At 34.1% G+C, this 18,662-nt stretch overlaps 1 protein-coding gene across 1 annotated transcript in view; it reads right to left on the reverse strand.

Moving 5' to 3' along the window:
- LOC133202071 (golgin subfamily B member 1-like) overlaps nucleotides 1-18,662 on the reverse strand; it is a 147,361-nt gene that overhangs the window by 59,860 nt on the left and 68,839 nt on the right. The window contains exons 21-30 of the mRNA XM_061337853.1: nucleotides 18,172-18,411; nucleotides 17,758-17,991; nucleotides 16,647-16,777; nucleotides 15,496-15,749; nucleotides 13,931-14,068; nucleotides 10,405-10,635; nucleotides 9,700-9,912; nucleotides 5,303-5,341; nucleotides 2,875-3,107; nucleotides 184-303 (exon numbers count right to left, since the gene is read on the reverse strand). Of these exons, the coding sequence (XP_061193837.1) occupies nucleotides 184-303; nucleotides 2,875-3,107; nucleotides 5,303-5,341; nucleotides 9,700-9,912; nucleotides 10,405-10,635; nucleotides 13,931-14,068; nucleotides 15,496-15,749; nucleotides 16,647-16,777; nucleotides 17,758-17,991; nucleotides 18,172-18,411 (1,833 nt within the window). The remainder of the gene's footprint in view (nucleotides 1-183; nucleotides 304-2,874; nucleotides 3,108-5,302; nucleotides 5,342-9,699; nucleotides 9,913-10,404; nucleotides 10,636-13,930; nucleotides 14,069-15,495; nucleotides 15,750-16,646; nucleotides 16,778-17,757; nucleotides 17,992-18,171; nucleotides 18,412-18,662) is intronic.

Consider the following 18,662-nt stretch of genomic DNA (forward strand, 5'->3'; position numbering starts at 1 on the left):
TTTGGTCAGAAAATGTCCATTCCTCAAATACTATATGCACACAAATAGGCAGCATTTTGCAAAAGAAGCACAATTTTAAAGGAGCGCATAAAAAATTACAATCCTGGAGTGGGTCAACAGCTAATTAAACTGATACAAGGACTATAAATGTTATATTTCTGCGATCGCCTTGCGATAACCTACCTCTCTCTGGAGCCGGTTTTCTGCGGCCTGTTTTCGCTCCTGATCCGAGATTGCCTTTTTGAGTTTATCGACCTCTCGCTGAAATTCATCTCGCTCCTGTTCTCGTTCGTTGGCTTGTTCCTGAAATTGTCGCCATATTTAACAAGTCTTGTAGGGACTCCATAACTGCAAGGGGTTAATCTTATCATACAGTCAAACCTCGCTATCTCAAACTTAGTAGAGCCAAGAAAAAAATCTGAGGTATCCAAGGATTCAAGTTATTGAGGTTAGAATATTAATGGGACTCCCACCTCACTTTGATGAATCAGTGGTTTCTCAGATACTGATGTTTGAGATACTGAAGTTTAACTGTATTATATGATCTAGGAAGTACATATTTACTGTATTAGTAATCCTTGGAAAATTTACCAAGATTGATATTAATTCTTCTGGCATGCATAATTTAACTTTGCTTTAGTTAAGTCTTACTATTAGAAGATTCAATATAGCACTTGCATGCATAATACATGGTATATATTGGATACATATCAATTTGTGCATAATTAATATGTAAATTAATTCTTTGCAATATAAATAGTTTATATATATAATGTACACCTAACAGACTTAGTCAACAAGTTTTTAGGGAGTGTGTTTCATTAAATCATAAGATGTTAAATAAATTATTTAGTTAATATTTGTATACATATACTTAATATATAAAGAGTGTACACTGAGTCATAGCTTGATAAAATGCAGCTATACACTACCTATGGCAGAGGATCCATTAATTTATGTGGTTACTTTTTTAGCTTGCATACAGTGATACAGTTATAGGCTTAGTAGAAATAGAAAAATGATTTTGGTATTTTCACCCCCCTCATTTAAAAGAATATCTAAGATCGTTTGCAGTTAAATTTGGTATACAGATGATGTATTACTTCTATAGCACTGAAAGCATGTGTTCTGGATTTGCAAGTTGACATAAGTATTGCACCAATGTCAAAGACATTAAAAAAATTTGCTTTTAATTATAATGATAATGATATTCCAGATGAAATCTAAATCATAATTGTATTCAATTTCAATATACCCAGCAGTGCATTTATTTTAACAGAAATAGCCTTCTAAGTTGACAATTTTTTAAGAGAATATTCAGAAGGAGTTATCTCCCTTATCATCAGATCAGTGAACTTTGAAAAAAAAAAGACTGTGCCATGAAATTTCACAAGCTGTTCTCATTAAGTAAAAGGAAATACTCCTGTTGTCAGATTACTTAAGTATACCCATCCCCCCTCCCCTTTTTTTAAATCTGAATATGTATTGTTAAAAACTACAGAGAGATTTTTCCTCTGAGAAAGTTATAAGTAAACATGAGTTATTTTAAGCCTGATAATAATAAAAATAATTGGAGAAATCATGTAATATAGAATTAGTTCACTGGGTATATATTTTGTAATGCAAGAATATAGTCAACTTAAATACAATCAATTATAAATGATTAGATATAATTAACATGGTATATAAACATATGTAGGAATAAAATATATTAATAAGAAAAAAAATATCGAAAGAACATTCTAGTTTAATTTATACTAAACTTGTCATGCAGATGTTGTTAAAAGAAAACAGTTTAAACATGTTTTGTTCTCTACTCACTTCGCTTGTTAAATTCATGCTCTGTAAAACATTCACTTTTAATCAGATTAAAGGTCAACAGAGGTCACAAAGGGTCATTCAAGGTTAACAGAGGTCAAAAAGGGTCATTCAAGGTCAATAGAGGTCACAAAGAGTCATTCAAGAGTAGTTACAGGCACCCCCTCCCCTTCTCCCCACCTCGATCATACATGCAAATTTCACATCCAAAAGCTAAAATAAGTCACATTGCATTTGTCAAACAAGACCAGTTAACTTTCTTCACTCCATGCATTTCCCTTCCATAAGAAGTTTGGGGTTAAGGAAGCTCTTGCATAAAACCGAGGCGATTACTGAGAATTTTGCATGTCATCTAATAAACTTGATAAAATATGCATTCCAAATCAACATCTGTATAAAATTTGAATTTATAAAATAAGGTCTGATTTTATTGATACCAGCAGACTTATTACATTTCATAGGAAACTTGATTACATTATTACATTTCATTACAATGTGGGTGATATTACAGTATGCATGTTGTCAGTTTGTTAGTACACTGTACAGGGAATTGCAAAAATATCATAAATTTCTGAAATCAGAAATTTTATCTAAAAAGAAGAATGTCTTACTGTTTAAAAAGTTTAAAAATAATTTCACACGTAATATACTTGAAAATTCTTAAATGATAATAAAATATGGGAACTTTAGAATGTGTGATATTGCAGAAAGTTGTATATTACATACTAAAAATATTTAATCAAAGTTCTTTTATACAACTGTTGAAAGCAGTAAGGCATATATTCAGTTATTGGATTTAGCACTTGCAAATCAAATTGTGTATGAATTCACATGAGAAGCACATTGCAAATTAAAGTGAAAAATTATGAGGAAGGAAAAGAAAAAACAAGCATAATTTTTTTTTCTTTAAAAAGACATTTTCTCCTCTTAACATTTTAATCATATTAAAAAAAAATCAAACCATTTTTGACCACCACAAACTGTTTAGAAACACCAAACTTTCATTTTTTTTTTCAAACTTTTGACACATTCCCTGTGACCTATCTGCACTCTTACCTCTATGAAGTGCCGATTTGACTTGAGCTGTTTCTCCACAGAGTCGAGCTGTAATCGGAGATCCTCGACCTCGGACTTTTTCTCCTCTAGTAACTGTACGTAATGTCTCTCTGTCTCCTCCCCCGCATTCTCTAGATCAGCCACGCGTTTGTCGTATTTTTCCGTCGTCGTTCTAAGCTGCAGTTGAAGGTTCCTCTTTTCGTCATTAAGTTTGTTCAGTTCCAACATCAAGGCTGTTTTTACACATAAAAGATACAAATAACAGTTAAAATCAAATGCTTAGACAAATATGGTAAGTTGTCTAGAAAAAAGTTCATCATTAAATTATTTGGTCAAGACTTATAGCTGGATTTAATTTACTAAGTTTGTATGAACCAGCTTTGAAAATTGCTATTTTCTCTTAAATCTAGTTTTGCTGTCTATGATTTTATTAACAAAACACACGCACTCGCAAAAGAACAAACGATAACAATCCCACTTGAGTTTGGTTTCAGTTTTTGACCTTGAACTTTATTCAGTGGCCGGAAGTATTTATATTAAGCTTTTGGTCCAAATATTTACATTAATGTGTTTAAAAGCAATCCACTAAAGAAGTTTTAAGTAAAACATATGTCATATAAAAATGCATTTAGTCTTCCATGTTATATAATATATTTAATTGTTTTTGACATTACTAGCCATAAATTTATTAAAGTGATATTAAATAATATCTCAAATTTGCCCTAGGCGCTATGAATTGAAATGAACCAGTAATTTCTTAGGCGATTTTTTTGTTTTTTTTTGTTTCGTTTTGTTTAGTTTTTTTTTTTTTTTGTTTGCTTTTTTTTATTTTTGTTTTCTTGTTTTTTTGTTTTTTTTTTAATTTTCAAACTATACTACTGTGCAAGAAAGTAATAATTTCAGTGTCTTCTCCCACCCCCTCTACTACTATGCAAGCAAGGAATTGAATTCTAGAAGTAATCTTTTGAGCAATTAAAAAATCCAGAAAAAAAATCATTAAAGTGTATTTTCCCCTTCTATAATTGAAATCTAGCTAGCAATATTCATATGTGCATTTATTTTATCCTATGGTTTCAATGAAGAGTAAAAAACTTGTGAACAAAAGAGGTTTCTATTCTAGCAGTGTAGCTTTGTAGTGCAATACTTGGTGCAATCAAGGAAGCAGAAAAGTGAATGTTTCTTACAGCTGTAAAAGGTCAAAGGTCACTCCAAAATTTGTATCAATATTGTATAACTGCATGTGAATTATTGGGGGTCAAGCAAACACCTGAGGAGTGGGCAGGCAATCAGAAAAATAAAGTGACAAAGGGGAGAGAAATCTAAAATTCAAACTCACAACATCTGCAAAGTATAAACAACACATTTATAATTATAGAAGACAAACTCGACAAACCAATGAGAGATCACAACATCAACAAAGGAAAGGGGGGGAGGTATACTTCCATGACAATTCGTCAACACTCTGCTATGTTTGAAAATCTTCAGTTCAAAATGGCTGTTAAATTTTTAAAGGTATAAATAAAGGGGCAATCATGAAATTTTAATTTTAACACACTGCAATCTACAACTCAATGTTTGATAGGTACCAAACTCTTCATTAACATGATTGATTAATTATAAATACAAGCCAGGTATTAAAACGACCACTGATGAACAAAGATTTAACACTGTCAATTTCAATGTTAGCCTTTTAGATGTCACACAGTTAAATTTTAGCACAGCTTAACACCAATGAAGAAATATTCTGACAATAAATAAATTGATACAACACCTACCACACTGAGCTGAGCAGCTAGTTCTAAAAATACTGACCAATCAAATTAGGAGAAAAATTAGAAAATCTACTGTCAATATATAAATTTACAATTTTTGTCTGTATGTGTTTTTCTCGGCAAAGGAGTTCAAGCAAAGAAATGCTTGAAAAAGGAAATAAATTTGATGAAAATCAATCACAATAGTTTATCAGGATAAATTGTCTTACTTTTAATAACATAGATATATAGAATGAATTTTTTATGGGTCCAATAGCAAATGATTAAGCTTTACATGCACAAAGAGTCCAAGCTTCCCAAAGTTCTAAAAATGCATGTCCCTCAAACATGCTGTATAGCTACTGGTCTTAGCTTACAATAGCTAAGTAGTCCATCATATCCCAAATTCTTTACAATACATGCAAATCAGAGGCATTTATACTTTGTAAATTTTGAACCAATTCTTTTTTTTTTTTTTAGCATTTTTAGCATGCTAACTTAAAAACATGCTTTATAATCTGTCTCTACCTCAAAATGCACCATAAAGACTTCCAATTCATAAAAATATATTTCTTAAAGATCCCTGGTTTTAAATTGCATGCTACTTTAGACAAGAAACATTTTAATTTCTCTCAATCAACAGAATACACTAAGATCTAGAACTCATGATAACAAACCTTGGTCACTAGATGGCGCTGCAACTGTTCCCACGGTAACTGTTTGTATACAAAATGGCAGATATAGCCATGCATAGATTAAACAAGACAAACAGAAAAAATATATATTATCGGCTAGAATATTTGCCATTAAAGAATTTATTATTACTATGAAGCACAAAAAAGATATTCACTGTCAAGCATGTATTTTTATAAGTCAAGGGGGAATTGGGTCATTTTACCAATACCTTCATTAGTAAGTTAATTTGTTGTTTTGTTTACTTAGAAGTTTACATTGCTTCATTAATTAATATATCTAGAGCAATTTAAACTTCTTTTTTTTTTAAAATACTTAGACTAATTTCTTGGAACACTCTTTGTCTGAAATTTCATCAACTTTTAAAATTGACAACATTATTAGACATATCAAAGATGTCCAGATAGAGATTTTATAAAATTTGAAATTGCTCTCAGGTGAGATAATACTTGGTAGTAAATGTTAGACAGACCTAAGAGGGCTTCATGGTCATTTTAAGTCAACACATATATCTCTAAAACAGAACATCGTCATATAACATGACTGTATTCTTTGCTTTAAATTCTCTTTTATTAACAAATATAAGGATGTTTATTTTCATTCTATCATCTTTTCCTTGGCTGGAACCTTTGAATTTTTTAGGGTTTCAATCATGAAGCTCTCTTAGTTAGGAGTTAATCTGTGACAAGAAGACATGCGGGTGTTGAATACAGAAGCAACACACAGTAGAAGGACATTTTATCATGCAATGTACGCAAAACAGACTTCTTTAAATGTTGAAGATTTCCTATCTCATTTGGGACTACGAACAGTGTTCTGATATTACAAGTTGTACAAGTTAAGCTATTCTGTCAACCCTCACACAGAAAATTAATTTTTGATTGGTAATGAAAATTGTACTTTTCAAATATATGGTATTTTTCTCTTCTAAGAAAACAAATGAATCTTCTATCTATATTTTTAACATTTTTTTCCCAATTATTTATTTAAATCCTAGCCTAATGAGAAATAAAAACAAAGCTACATAAATTTAAAAAAAAAAAACAAATTAGAAGATTGTGGGACTCTTAAATCTCTATGTGGTGATCAGATGGTCTTGATCGCCAGTGGCCAGATAGCTCAGTTTGTAGAGCACCTGACTGGAGATTCAGGGGACCCGGGTTCAAATCCCGATTCGGTCCGTCAAATGTTTCTCTTCTCTTGTTGCACTATAATATGAATAGAAGCATGCATTCTGACAGATTTCTTTCTGCTGGGATATGACTTTGACCAATACTATAGTAATACATTACAATCAGGATCAAGAGGGGTAATAAATTTTGAGCAGGACTGTAAAGTCGATATTTACTGTTCTAACTTTTAGAACATCTTTTCCTCTCTTACATTACATAGGGAATTTTTACAGAAAACCGCTCAACACATTCAGCCATGCAAAACATGTCCCCTTTCCCTCTACATTGGTAAAGGTTAAAAGGTCAAAATACATAATACAAATATCATAATTATACAGAAAATTGCATAAATAAAATCATATATATATAACAAAAAATATTAATATAATAGATTAGTAAAAAGAGTTATTGCCCTTATCATTTGGTTCCATGGTTCCAGTGTCGCTATGGATACATTTTATAATTGGTAAACAAAACAGAAAATTAATTAAAAATTCTAAGTAATTCTGAGTAAAAAACTGTCAAGCAAATATTTAGTAAGAGCTTATAGAGGATCGTATATTTGACTGCCTTAATCCGGAGTAACATAAACATTTATATAGCAGTGTGGTGATCTCTGATTAATAATAACACCAATAAAGGGAGACAATTTAGCTGGTATATAATTACTGTAGTTCACCCTTCTCCAACTGCATGCACCAACAGGGATATCTGCATAACATACCTCAATACTAGAATGAATTAGTTCAAAATCCCACAAAAGGCAACTCCTTTGCAAACATTTTTTTTTGATTCAAGATAACTAAGACTTCAGATTTTTTTCCAATAAGAAAAAGTGCTTTAAGCATTTGTCTTTTTAAAAATACAACCAATTTTTCTGTATATTTCCAAAGAAACTGCCTTCACATACAGCCTAATGTATGCTCCTTGTGAAATACCTTAATGATTACTCCCTAGGTATACAACTGGCCCTACCTATGTCAGAAAAATTTGATGTCCACAGTTTGACTGAAGTTTCTACATTGATAAAAAATGTAAGCAGATAATTTCACATTATCTATATACAAAAAATATAAGCAAGAAAGAAGCAAAACTCAAAAAATCCGGTGCAGAAAAATAAGGACAAAGAAATCAGTACGTACCACATAGCAATCCATTTTTTAGAATTCCACCTTTCCTCCATATTAGATAAATCCATTTGAACACAGAAATATGTTTTTGTGATTTCGAGTCAAGAAAATTATCATTGAGAGAAAAAAAAAACTAAAATGAACCTAAAAATGCCAAATATCTGGTTGTTTTGTTTTTCCTGGTTTTTATTTATCTTTCCCTGATATCAATAATTACAATGACAAAATCATCACAATGTCAAAAACTGCCATAAATCCACTCCTTCCAAGTAAATTATATACAGAGAAAAAATATTTGTCCCCTACACATCAAAATAACAAATAAAAAAAAAATTAAAAATCATTTGAGCATATTAATTAATTCTAAAACACAAATCATTTAGGGATTACAAGTTAAAGAGTTTAATATGACCCATGGGCAACAGCTATTCCTGAAACTGCACAGGATTAACAAAGACCGGTGCATACAAACATGCACAGGTCGCCTAAACCTATTAATTAAGATTTAATCAATAATTAACAAAGAATGGAAAAACAACTACAAATAAATCTTTATACAGAATTATGATTTTAATAATCATTAAGGAACATAATGTTGGAGCTGATCTCAAATAAGCAAAAATAATCCACCATAACTTTAATTTTAAACAAAATGTGTCACCTTGACTGTGCCTAAACAGACAGACACTATTAATAGAGAGTAATTCCTACGTGTCTGTTATGCAGGCTGGTTACTTATGTAATTGTTTAGCTACTTGTAGTGTACACAGACAGACAGACACATCTACCAAGTAATCCCTAAGTGACTATCACGAAGCACGCTCTCTCTCAAATGAATGTTAACTATCATTATATCATTTAATAAACAATTCAGGGGCTGTAGAAACCTTCATTCAAACTGTGGACAGATTAACCATAAATATTTACACTTATATAATCCAAAATGTCCAATCAAATAAACACAATCACTATTTGCAGTTATGTCCCTTTAACAACACAGCATTCTGTACGTCTGTCATCATCCTTTTTCGGGGGAAAAAAAACGAAAGTAAAAGGACAATTATGCTCTACATGCTCTGTCATCTTTTTCTGTAACCATGGAAATGACTTTAAACAACACAACCTCTCAATCCCTCTGGAATAGATCTGTTTATCAACTCATACAAAGCATACATAGTAATTCTGTATCTCTCTCTCTCACTGTACTGTCTCTCATGCAGATAAAATATAATTTACACCAAATTAACTTTTGTGTTTTTTCTTCGACATGATTTTCACATGCAAATAACTTGTAAGTTTAAATGAAAACCATGCACAGACCTACCTGGGGTCAGGGAGGAATGAATCCTTTGGATTTTCATTAATATTAAATCTCTATATTAATCAGAAAATGACCTTGGACCCCCTAGAAAACATGGACCCCTAGTAAAATGATTAGAAATATGAAGAAAAGGGATTTGTATTAACTTCCCATCCCTAGCCCCCCAAAATAGTTTTTTTTTAAGTTTGGCCTAACAGAAATAGTGTAACTATAAGCAACCATATCAAAAATGCAATCACAACCCCAAAATATCCCAATGTACCACTCATAACACTTTACATGCAACTATGAGAAAATGAGATCAAATTATACATCGATATAAAAGTGTTACATGCTATAATACTTCATCATAAAAGTCAATGGATTTCTAGTAATATATACTTAATAAGGAGCAATCATCTCTCACTCTATGCTCAGTAACATTCTACTCCAAATGGAGATTTTTGGATGACTTTTTCTCACAATGACCTCTCCCTCCTTTCTCTTCTATTGTCTCTCTACAATGACTACTCCCTTGCCATCAGTACAGTATACTGTAATGAAACCTTTTCTTCATGATGGATACCTTCCATTAAGGTTTAACAATCTGTCAGCCTTAAAACCTTACCAAACAATGACTTCTCCCTGAAGAAATACTAGCTTACAATAACCCCTCCCTGAGTCTGCCTACAATAACCACTCCCTGAGGAGGTAACAGCCCACAGCGACACCTATTGGAACCAATGGAACCAAGTAATAAGGGCGGTTGTCATGGAAACCTTGAGCCTGATCTCCCACATTGGCGTTGAGTAGTTCTCGCTGTCGCTGCATTTCACTGCGGAGTGACGTCGCCTCGTGATGCGAGGCCTCGAGGTCCAGGAGTCTATTTTTAGTAGTTTCTAATTCTAGCACCAAGGCCTCGGTTTTCTCCTCTAGGTCCCTGACTTGTTGTTCGCGCTGATCTCGCTCTGTACTGTAGCCCTCTATTAAACCTGAAACACAGAAACTCTCTGAATATACTGATTTTTAACTGATATCATACATGTACCTGTGGTGTTCCTTAATGTGCTGCAATGGTCAGGAGAAAGATTGTATACTGTAAACATACTTTTTTTCCTGCAATGTCATAATTCCACAGAATCACAATTTCTGTTCTATCCATGGGTAGGAAATTACGAGGATTTCTTGAATTGCCATTGTTTGCTTTAAAAGCACTTTAAGTACACTATGTAAAATTTCTGTGATTTTTTTTTTGTGTGTAAATTAATCTGACACGGAAAAAAAAGAACATCTACAGTATATAATCATTGGAGTGAGGTATGGCATTACCTTCTTTAGTCTTCTTTTATTCAAATTTTAATTACATGTGTGTGTATCTACGAGAGAAGACCAATCTTCAGCTATGTTTGATGTCTTTCTACACATGATGGGTTGTTTACCTAAATTCTGTCAACTGACACTTTTGTTTCAGACAGACACCGTACCTTCTGCTTTGTGTAGCTCCATGGCAAGATATTCTTTAGCCTCCACTTCTTCCCTCAGTCTTTCTTCCAGTTCCTCGCATCGCGTGGAGATGGACAGCGACTCCTGTTGCTCAGATGACACCGTGGTGACCAGTTCGTGCTGGGTCCGTTTCGTGTCATACAGTTGATGGGTCGTGTCCTCAATCATGTCCAGGAGTCTCGAGACGGAGCTCTGCAGGCGGTTACTGGCATCTAGTAAAAAAGAAAAATAAGGGAGTGAATCAAAGCAAAAATAAAGTGGTGGATCAAAAGATAAAAATAGGGGTGTAGATCATAGAATTAACTGAGGAAAAATTATAATACTAATAACTATAATCTTTTAAAACATGGCAATAAATTCAGTGACTGTGATAGAAAATTTTTATGTCAATAATTCATCTGCCTTAGTATTGAGGTCAATGATTTCTTTTTTTCATATGCATTTTAAGTCATTCCATAAAGAAAATGCACTTAAATTTAAATTATACAATACAACCTTCCAATATCAATAGCACAGTTTGAAAATAATTTTTCAAGTTTTGTTTTCCCTTTTCCCCAAAAACTTAATTGATATAACTAGCAGGTTTTCTGATTATTTTTTTTTTTACATACCATATGTGTATTCCATTGTAATTATTAAGTCAGACCTCCTTAACTTTTTCACACGGACCTACATAATTTTAGTCAAGTACAAAGCACTATATAGACAGTAAGTAAATTACTCTACAGGAAAAGTGGAGAGTCATGGATCGTCCATTTAAATAATTAGCCTTCTAAAACTTGTCATTATGTATAAATACCCACAACTCTCAGTGATGTTAGACCAAGATAAAATGACTCAATGCATAATCTTTCTAAAATTATTTCCACCAATTGTTTACAAGTTTCAATGGATATAAACCACTGCACTTGGGCACATGAAGTTTGGAGAAGTGATTCTCAGTAATACTGAGTATAAATATTGGCAAAGTTGACAATTACAGTGAATGGAAACTTTACTTCAAATTGAAAGTCAAGATCTAAATTCAGTATCTGGTGTTTGATCATAAAATGTACTTCATATGTAAATCTGCATTTTTTTTCTTCGAATATGTTTTGAAAAATGAAAGATGATTTTTAAAGGCATATTGTTTTATATTAGAACACAACTTTGTGCTTCCACTCATATAAACTTTGTACTACGCTCACTTGGATGTGTATATTTTAATCATGTCAATTTGCTCCTTGTCTAATTTCAAATGTAACCTTCAAAGCATTTTCTGTATATTTTTTAGCTGCATTCTGCATCAATTTTTTATCTTTAAAACTAAAGCTTACTATATGTTGATAGAATTTTTACAATCCTTAATTTTAACTTTTACAACATATGTTTCACATTATCAGACTTTCTCTTCCCTGTGTATACATTGTATCATAATTTTGTTCCTTCATGAATTCTCTGCAGATTATATCGGCAACTAAACTTTTTTATAAATTTTACCACCATAATTGTACACATCTGTTCTGTGTATTCTATGTGATTTAAATCTCTGAATTTCTTTATAGCTTAGCTTTCTCACTTTCAGTCTTACTCTTTCTCTCCAATCTGTACATCTTTCTTTCTTTCTGTGTCTCTCTCTCTCTCTCAGTAATGCTCTTTAGAATTTTATCAGTTTTCCCCCAGCACTATGTGACCACATTATAACCCCTTGTCAAATCACATTCCAATTCTCCATAATCACACAATATATATAAAATTTCAAACATAATGTTTCTCCTCTGTGTAATACCAGTCAGAGTGGGGAAACCATTATACTTACTGAAGTAATCACTGATGGTTGACATCCCCCAAAACAATTCACAACTTTGTCATAAAAAATTTCACAATTGTCTCCATATAAAACCCCATTACACCAGTGAGTTGTTTACAACATTTATATACACCAGTGAGATGTTTACAACATTTATAAAATGTCTCAACTAAACATAACAATTTCTGTTGCAGCCTCTCTACATTTTTGTCTCGTTGTTTTATGGATTTCTTTTTGTGGAAATATTATCCCATAACAATCACTCCACTGTGATGTTGTATATCTTATAAAGGTTTGTAAACTTAATCCTTAAAACTTAAAACTGAACATAAGAATTTTTGTTGCAGCCTCTCTACATTTTCTGTCACAGCCACAAACAATCACAAATTTGTCACAAAAAATTCCCCAATCAGCCCTATATAAATAAAACCCATTACAGCGGTGATGCTGTTGTGTATCTCACAGTAAAGAAAATCTCCAGACTAAACAATAAGAATTGTTGTCGCAGCCTCTAAACATTTTAGTCACATCCACTTTACACACAGGAAGTCTGGCTGTCTCACATACAACTTGAGTTCATTCATACTCTCTGGTTCTATAGGATTTATTTCCTCGTCTCAGATACTTGTACTTACTCTTGTCAAATATAATTTTTTTTTTAATTTTTAGTTTATTTCTGTTTAAAATTATTCTATGGTTCAGAGGATGATGCCTTTATTCAGATAAAAATTTATATAAATATATATTTCTTTAATTTAATATTCCGATTTTTTTTTTCCCTTTTTTTTTTTTTTGGTTTTGTTTTTTTAAGTACTTCACTGTAAATGGCAAAGGGAGATGTTGTGAAGAGTTATTCCCCTTTACACAGAAATATTTTTTTTTATTAAAAGTAAAAGCTTGATTCAATTTTAAAATGCATTTTCTTTGTATAGCATTTCCAAAGAGAATTTAATATTAGGGATATATATCAGAGGGCAATTTCTTTCTAAATACGAGATAATTTTGCTAATCTCTTAACAATATCAGACATTCCTCATCTCTACCTTGATTTATTAGAAGTTAATTGAAACATACTCTTATGGAGACGACTTGTGCCCAATCCATTTATGTGTTCGGACATAATAAAATATGTTGAAATCATATCAAAAAAATACACTCTGTTTAAAAGGACCATCCATTAATATGCCTTACCCTGGAACAGATCTACATGTATATTTGTGTACCCTGAACCCTGTTAGCTTTCGAGAAATCCCCCTTCCCCTCCCGGGTGGTATCAAGGTTGGGCTCCTGGAAGATGCCCTTGGTTATCGTCCTCTGGGACAGATGTATATTTCAACCCCCCACCCTCCTCCCCTGTTAACAGTCAATTATTCCTCCTCTATGTATTGAGGTCAGGCCCCTGGAAGATGTTCCTGGTGATCGTCCTGTAGAACAAGTGTATATTTCTCTCTTAATCCCCCCTTTTTACCTGTCAGTAATTCCTCTTCCTCTGTATCAAGGTCAGACCCCTGGAAGATGGTCCCTGTAGGACTAGTGTATATTTTTTTCTCTCATCTCCACTTATCTGTCAGAAATTCCTCTCCCTCTGTATCAGGGTCAGCCCCCCCCCCCCCTCACCTGTCAGTATTTCCTTCCCCTCTGTATCGAGGTCAGGCCCCCCTTTACAGTAATTCATCCAAAAATACAGTAATTCATCCATGTCGGGCCCCCCTCCTTACCTGTCAGTAATTCCTCCCCCTCTGTATCGAGGTCAGGCCCCTGGAAGATGCTTTCTGTGATGGTTCTCTGGGACAGGTCCAGTCCCTCATCTGTCAGATTGGAAAGTAAGCTTGTCTCATGGGGAGGGACATCCCCTCCTATAGATTAGATAAAATTATTATTCTAACATGTGTGACATATCCTTAATATACAATATGTCAAATTTAGTTTTTCTTGTTTTGGTCTGAAGTACAGTGGCTTCCATTTAATCGGATAGCGGTTTAACGAATATTTCGGCTATTTCAATATAATATCAGACCACAAAACCATTTCTTATATATTTATTAATAATTTCACCTGATATTCTGATGAGAAAATATTGGAGTTTTGTTTTATCCGATACAAAAATTTGGACTATCATAGTGTTTATTGATAATCAGCACCTTGTTCACACCTCCAACTTCGTATGTGAAGCCTTTGCTTACACAGTTTGACACCAATTACCTTGACTGGCTTGAGTACGACAATGAGGGGATTAGTTACGGCTGGACGCACACAGGCACCTTACCTGTGTCAATAGTGGGCATAGTAAATAGATATGTTTTGATTACAGTTGTGGTGATCAGCTTGGGTTCAATGAGGCACTTGTTAATTATGACAATTATTTGCAATTTTTTCGGCGTGAAATTTTAATTATTGAACTGATTAGCTTGTGTATGACAATTTGTTTGGATAATGAAATAAGCCTATTCAATCGTTTAACTTGGTCAATTATGCTTAATATTTATTCACTTTTCAGTGCAAAATTTATGGTAAAAATCACAAATGGTCCGTTCTATAAATATACGTCTCAAAATTCATACCATCTTTCTCCACATGGCTCTCAAAATCTCTCTTCAGGAGACAAGTACGAGACTGGTAAACTTACACACAGTATAAAATAGGTAACCGTATTAAAGAAACAAATAAAAACGAAACAATTACATATATTTAATATTTTTATTTTTAATTTACAATCTATCCAGGGAAAAATAGTTTATGGTTATTAGTCAAGCATTTAGTCTACTTCCGTTTCCAAGATGGCGACCATCGAAGAAAGAATGTAAACATGTGCTGAAGAAAGATGGCAATAACTATCAAAGAATATATTCTATACGTCAATTTATTTGAAAAAAAATTTCATATTAAATTCATAAGTAATTGAAATAAATTATTTTCAGTAAAGTCTTTAAGTAAACATGTCAAAAGAAAACGAAAGTGCAAGTTTGAAATTTGCTACGATGTATTATCAATACATGTAGCTCTATACATCTATCTTTGGACTCGGTATGGAGCAATCGGCTATTCCAATATTCGGCTATTCGGATAAAACTAGGCTGACAACTTGATTATTCGATAAAACGGGAACCACTGTACCTGTTAAATATCCTACATTCATAATTTTATAAGTTCATATATTAGATACTTTATTGTGATAGGAAAAGCACTGTAATCCTCCTTTTCCCAACAACCCATTAATTCAATAAAACTTTATTTTTTAAATCAAGAGCATTTGATCATGCTGTATTCTATAAATAGCACTAACCTTCAGCACCACCTGGTGAGCTTGGTTCTGGTGGGGTATGGTGGTGACTGCCTGGCGGTGATCTTGGGTGGCTCCCAGGGGGCGACCTCTGTTTCCTTGAGGGTGGGGACCTCCTCTGTACCGAGGGTGAGCCCTGGTCCCCCGTGACAATAATGGCCAGTTTTCTGTTGATGGCATCTTCCACATTGAGGTACGTCTTTACAGCGTCAGACAACAGCTGAAGCAGGTGATCATTTGTTGACTGGACGGTCTCTCTGTCAACCAATCAAAATTAAATATGATTCTGACTAATTAAATTCAGTTCAAAAGTAAATGGTCATTGACCAATGAAAGACAGAGATGTGAGACAATCGTAAGGTTCCAATCTTTGAGAGAGTTTGGTCAATTCTATCTATTTTACACAAAACAGAGTCCGAAAAGCATGAACTTTTATTCATCCTTTTTTCTTCCACCACAATATTTGATTTCATGTCATCAATAGACATATTATATGAGAAACTTAATCTTATTAGATGTTGTAAACACTACTGTTAGATTGGTAACCAAACAATTGTTACCATTTAGATTGAGGGCTAGGCTAAAATTGATGCATGTTTAGAACCAGAAGTGAAAAAAAATATTCTGCAAATTCAAAGTGCTTAGAGTTACTTAATTTCCTGAGTGTTGAATGGCAATACTAATCAGTGAGCTTTTCAAAGTATTTAAATACATTATTTTAACTAAAATGTCAAGATCTGAAAGTGAATTGTTACACACTAAAAATGAGTTTGAGTACATGAGAACTTTATAATGAGAATGATTCCATGTTAACTGCAGTTAAATATGTGTCCTTATGATCCGTGAGGTTAAACTTAAGTCTTTTTAATTCTTGTTATTGTACTTTTTCAGTTTTAATCCTCCTTCTGCGCGGAGTTGCCTCCCTTCTTGCTCTATCCCTCGCCTAAAGCAGCGACACATAAAAAATACAGTGTGGTGTTTTGTATTATTTGATAGAATGTTTGCGAGAGAAAAGTAAATTTATATTTTCTTTACATGTATGATTTCTACTCATAAATGCAACTCAAATTTGTATTTTTACATAGCTCCATTTACAAACAAGAAATATTCAAGAACTTTAAACTGAATGGACAAACAGTTTGGAGTTTATGTACCTTTCTACATGAAGTCGGTCAAGGTCGGTCCGTAACATGACCTCCAGATTACGACTCTCTTCATTCTCGCGTTCTCGTCGCTCAACAATCTCCGCAAACTTTGCCTGTAAACTTTCTATCTCGTTCTCCAACTGTACAAAGATTAAAAATTCTATCTGTAGTAGTCCATAAAATTCATCATGGATGTTAAATTTCACTAAGAACACTATAGATTTCACTTTTAAACCACTGATTTAAAAAGAAACATTCTGAAATATTTCTCCTGAAATGCCTCTTTCTATTTATCAACCCCCCCATCTCCCTTTCATTTGTGTACATCTTTAATTCTGACCTCCTTGTATTGATCATTACAAGTTTCATTCTATTTCCAGCGGTCAAAGGTAAAATCAATTTATGAAATGGACTCTTTTAATTAATTTTTTTAAGTATATTAATTACTCACCCCCTCCCCACTTTGTGTACCTCCCTAATTCTTACCTCCTTGTACTACATTATCTCTACAAGTTTCATTATATTGAAAGACATTGATTTTAAAATAAATTACTGAAATAGCTTTCCCATTCAAGAGGTATTCTGTGTGCCTCTTACTCCCCCCCCCTTCTGTGTACCTCTTACTCCCCCCCATGTACCTTTTACTTTCCCTCCCCTCTGTGTACCTTTTACCCCCCCTTCTGGGTACCTCTTACTCCCCCCGTGTACCTCTTACTTCCCCCCCCCCCTGTGTACCTCTTACTCCCCCCTCTGTATACCTCTTACTCCCCCCTCTGTGTACCTCTTACTCCCCCATCTGCGTACCTCTTACTCCCCCCTCTGTGTACCTCTTATTCCCCCCCTCTGTGTACCTCTTACTCCCCCCCCCTCTGTGTACCTCTTACTCCCCTTCCCCCCTGTGTACCTCTTACTCCCCCCTCTGTATACCTCTTACTCCCCCTCTGTGTACCTCTTACTCCCCTCTGCGTACCTCTTACTCCCCCTTCTGTGTACCTCTTACTCCCCCCCCCCCTCTGTGTACCTCTTACTCCCCCCCTTCTGTGTACCTCTTACTCCCCCCTCTGCGTACCTCTTACTCCCCCCTCTGTGTACCTCTTACTCCCCCCCCCCCTCTGTGTACCTCTTTAATTTTGACCTCCTTGTCCCTGAGTTCTGTTGCTAAGGAAGTTGTCTCCGTGTGCTGTTCACCGGTCGAAAATTCATTGGAGGATCCAAAAGTATTCACAGTCTGTAGCCCCCGGGTCAAAAGGTCACCGGACATGGTCTGGAGTAAGTCTGTCGGTGTACTCCGTCCACTTCCTGTTTCACTGGAAACCTCCTTCTCTGGTGGAGCCTCTGTTTTTGTGGATTGCACCTGCACAAAAAAAAAAAAATTATTTCCTTTTCTAGACAAAATCCCGAGACCAACTGAATATATTGTTCAGAAATTTTCCCTTGCACAAATTTACTAAGACTTCAATGTCTGAGGGTCAACATATATGTTGACCTCTGATTCAAAGTTCAACATTTGTCTTTGACCCCCTTTAGTACTGACTGTTTCTATGACATCAGCAGTCATCACATCACTCCCAGCATCCCGCGGTAAGGCCGGAGGTTTTTCTGTCGGGGGTTCCAGTACACTGCTGCTGTCATCATAACTTGACTCAAACTGAATCAGGTCAACAGACCTCTCCTGGGGGCATGTACCGTTACCATGGGAACTGTCGTCATCCTCGTCCATTTCACTGACTGGGGTGCTGCGTTTGGGTCCCGGTGAAGACAAGTTTTTCAGCTCCTACACAACAGTATTAAAAAAATATAGTGCTGTTCTTACCAGAGTGTGTATTGATTGTAAAACAGTAATGATATATACACTGTGTACCAAAGCAAACACATCTGACAAGTTTCTGTCTTCAGTAAAAAAAAGTTCAGTTTTAGCTTTGAGTAAGAAGGGGGTGTATAAATCTGTATGTCAGTGTTAAGAAAGTACACATTCTTACACCTTGGACTTGGTAGAAATATTTACTTATAGCTTCATGTATAAAG

Source organism: Saccostrea echinata, unplaced genomic scaffold (genome assembly GCF_033153115.1).
Source record: "Saccostrea echinata isolate AGI-Se365-2 ecotype Australia unplaced genomic scaffold, CSIRO_AGI_Sech_v1 ptg000046l, whole genome shotgun sequence".
In the NCBI taxonomy this organism is placed as follows: domain Eukaryota; kingdom Metazoa; phylum Mollusca; class Bivalvia; order Ostreida; family Ostreidae; genus Saccostrea; species Saccostrea echinata.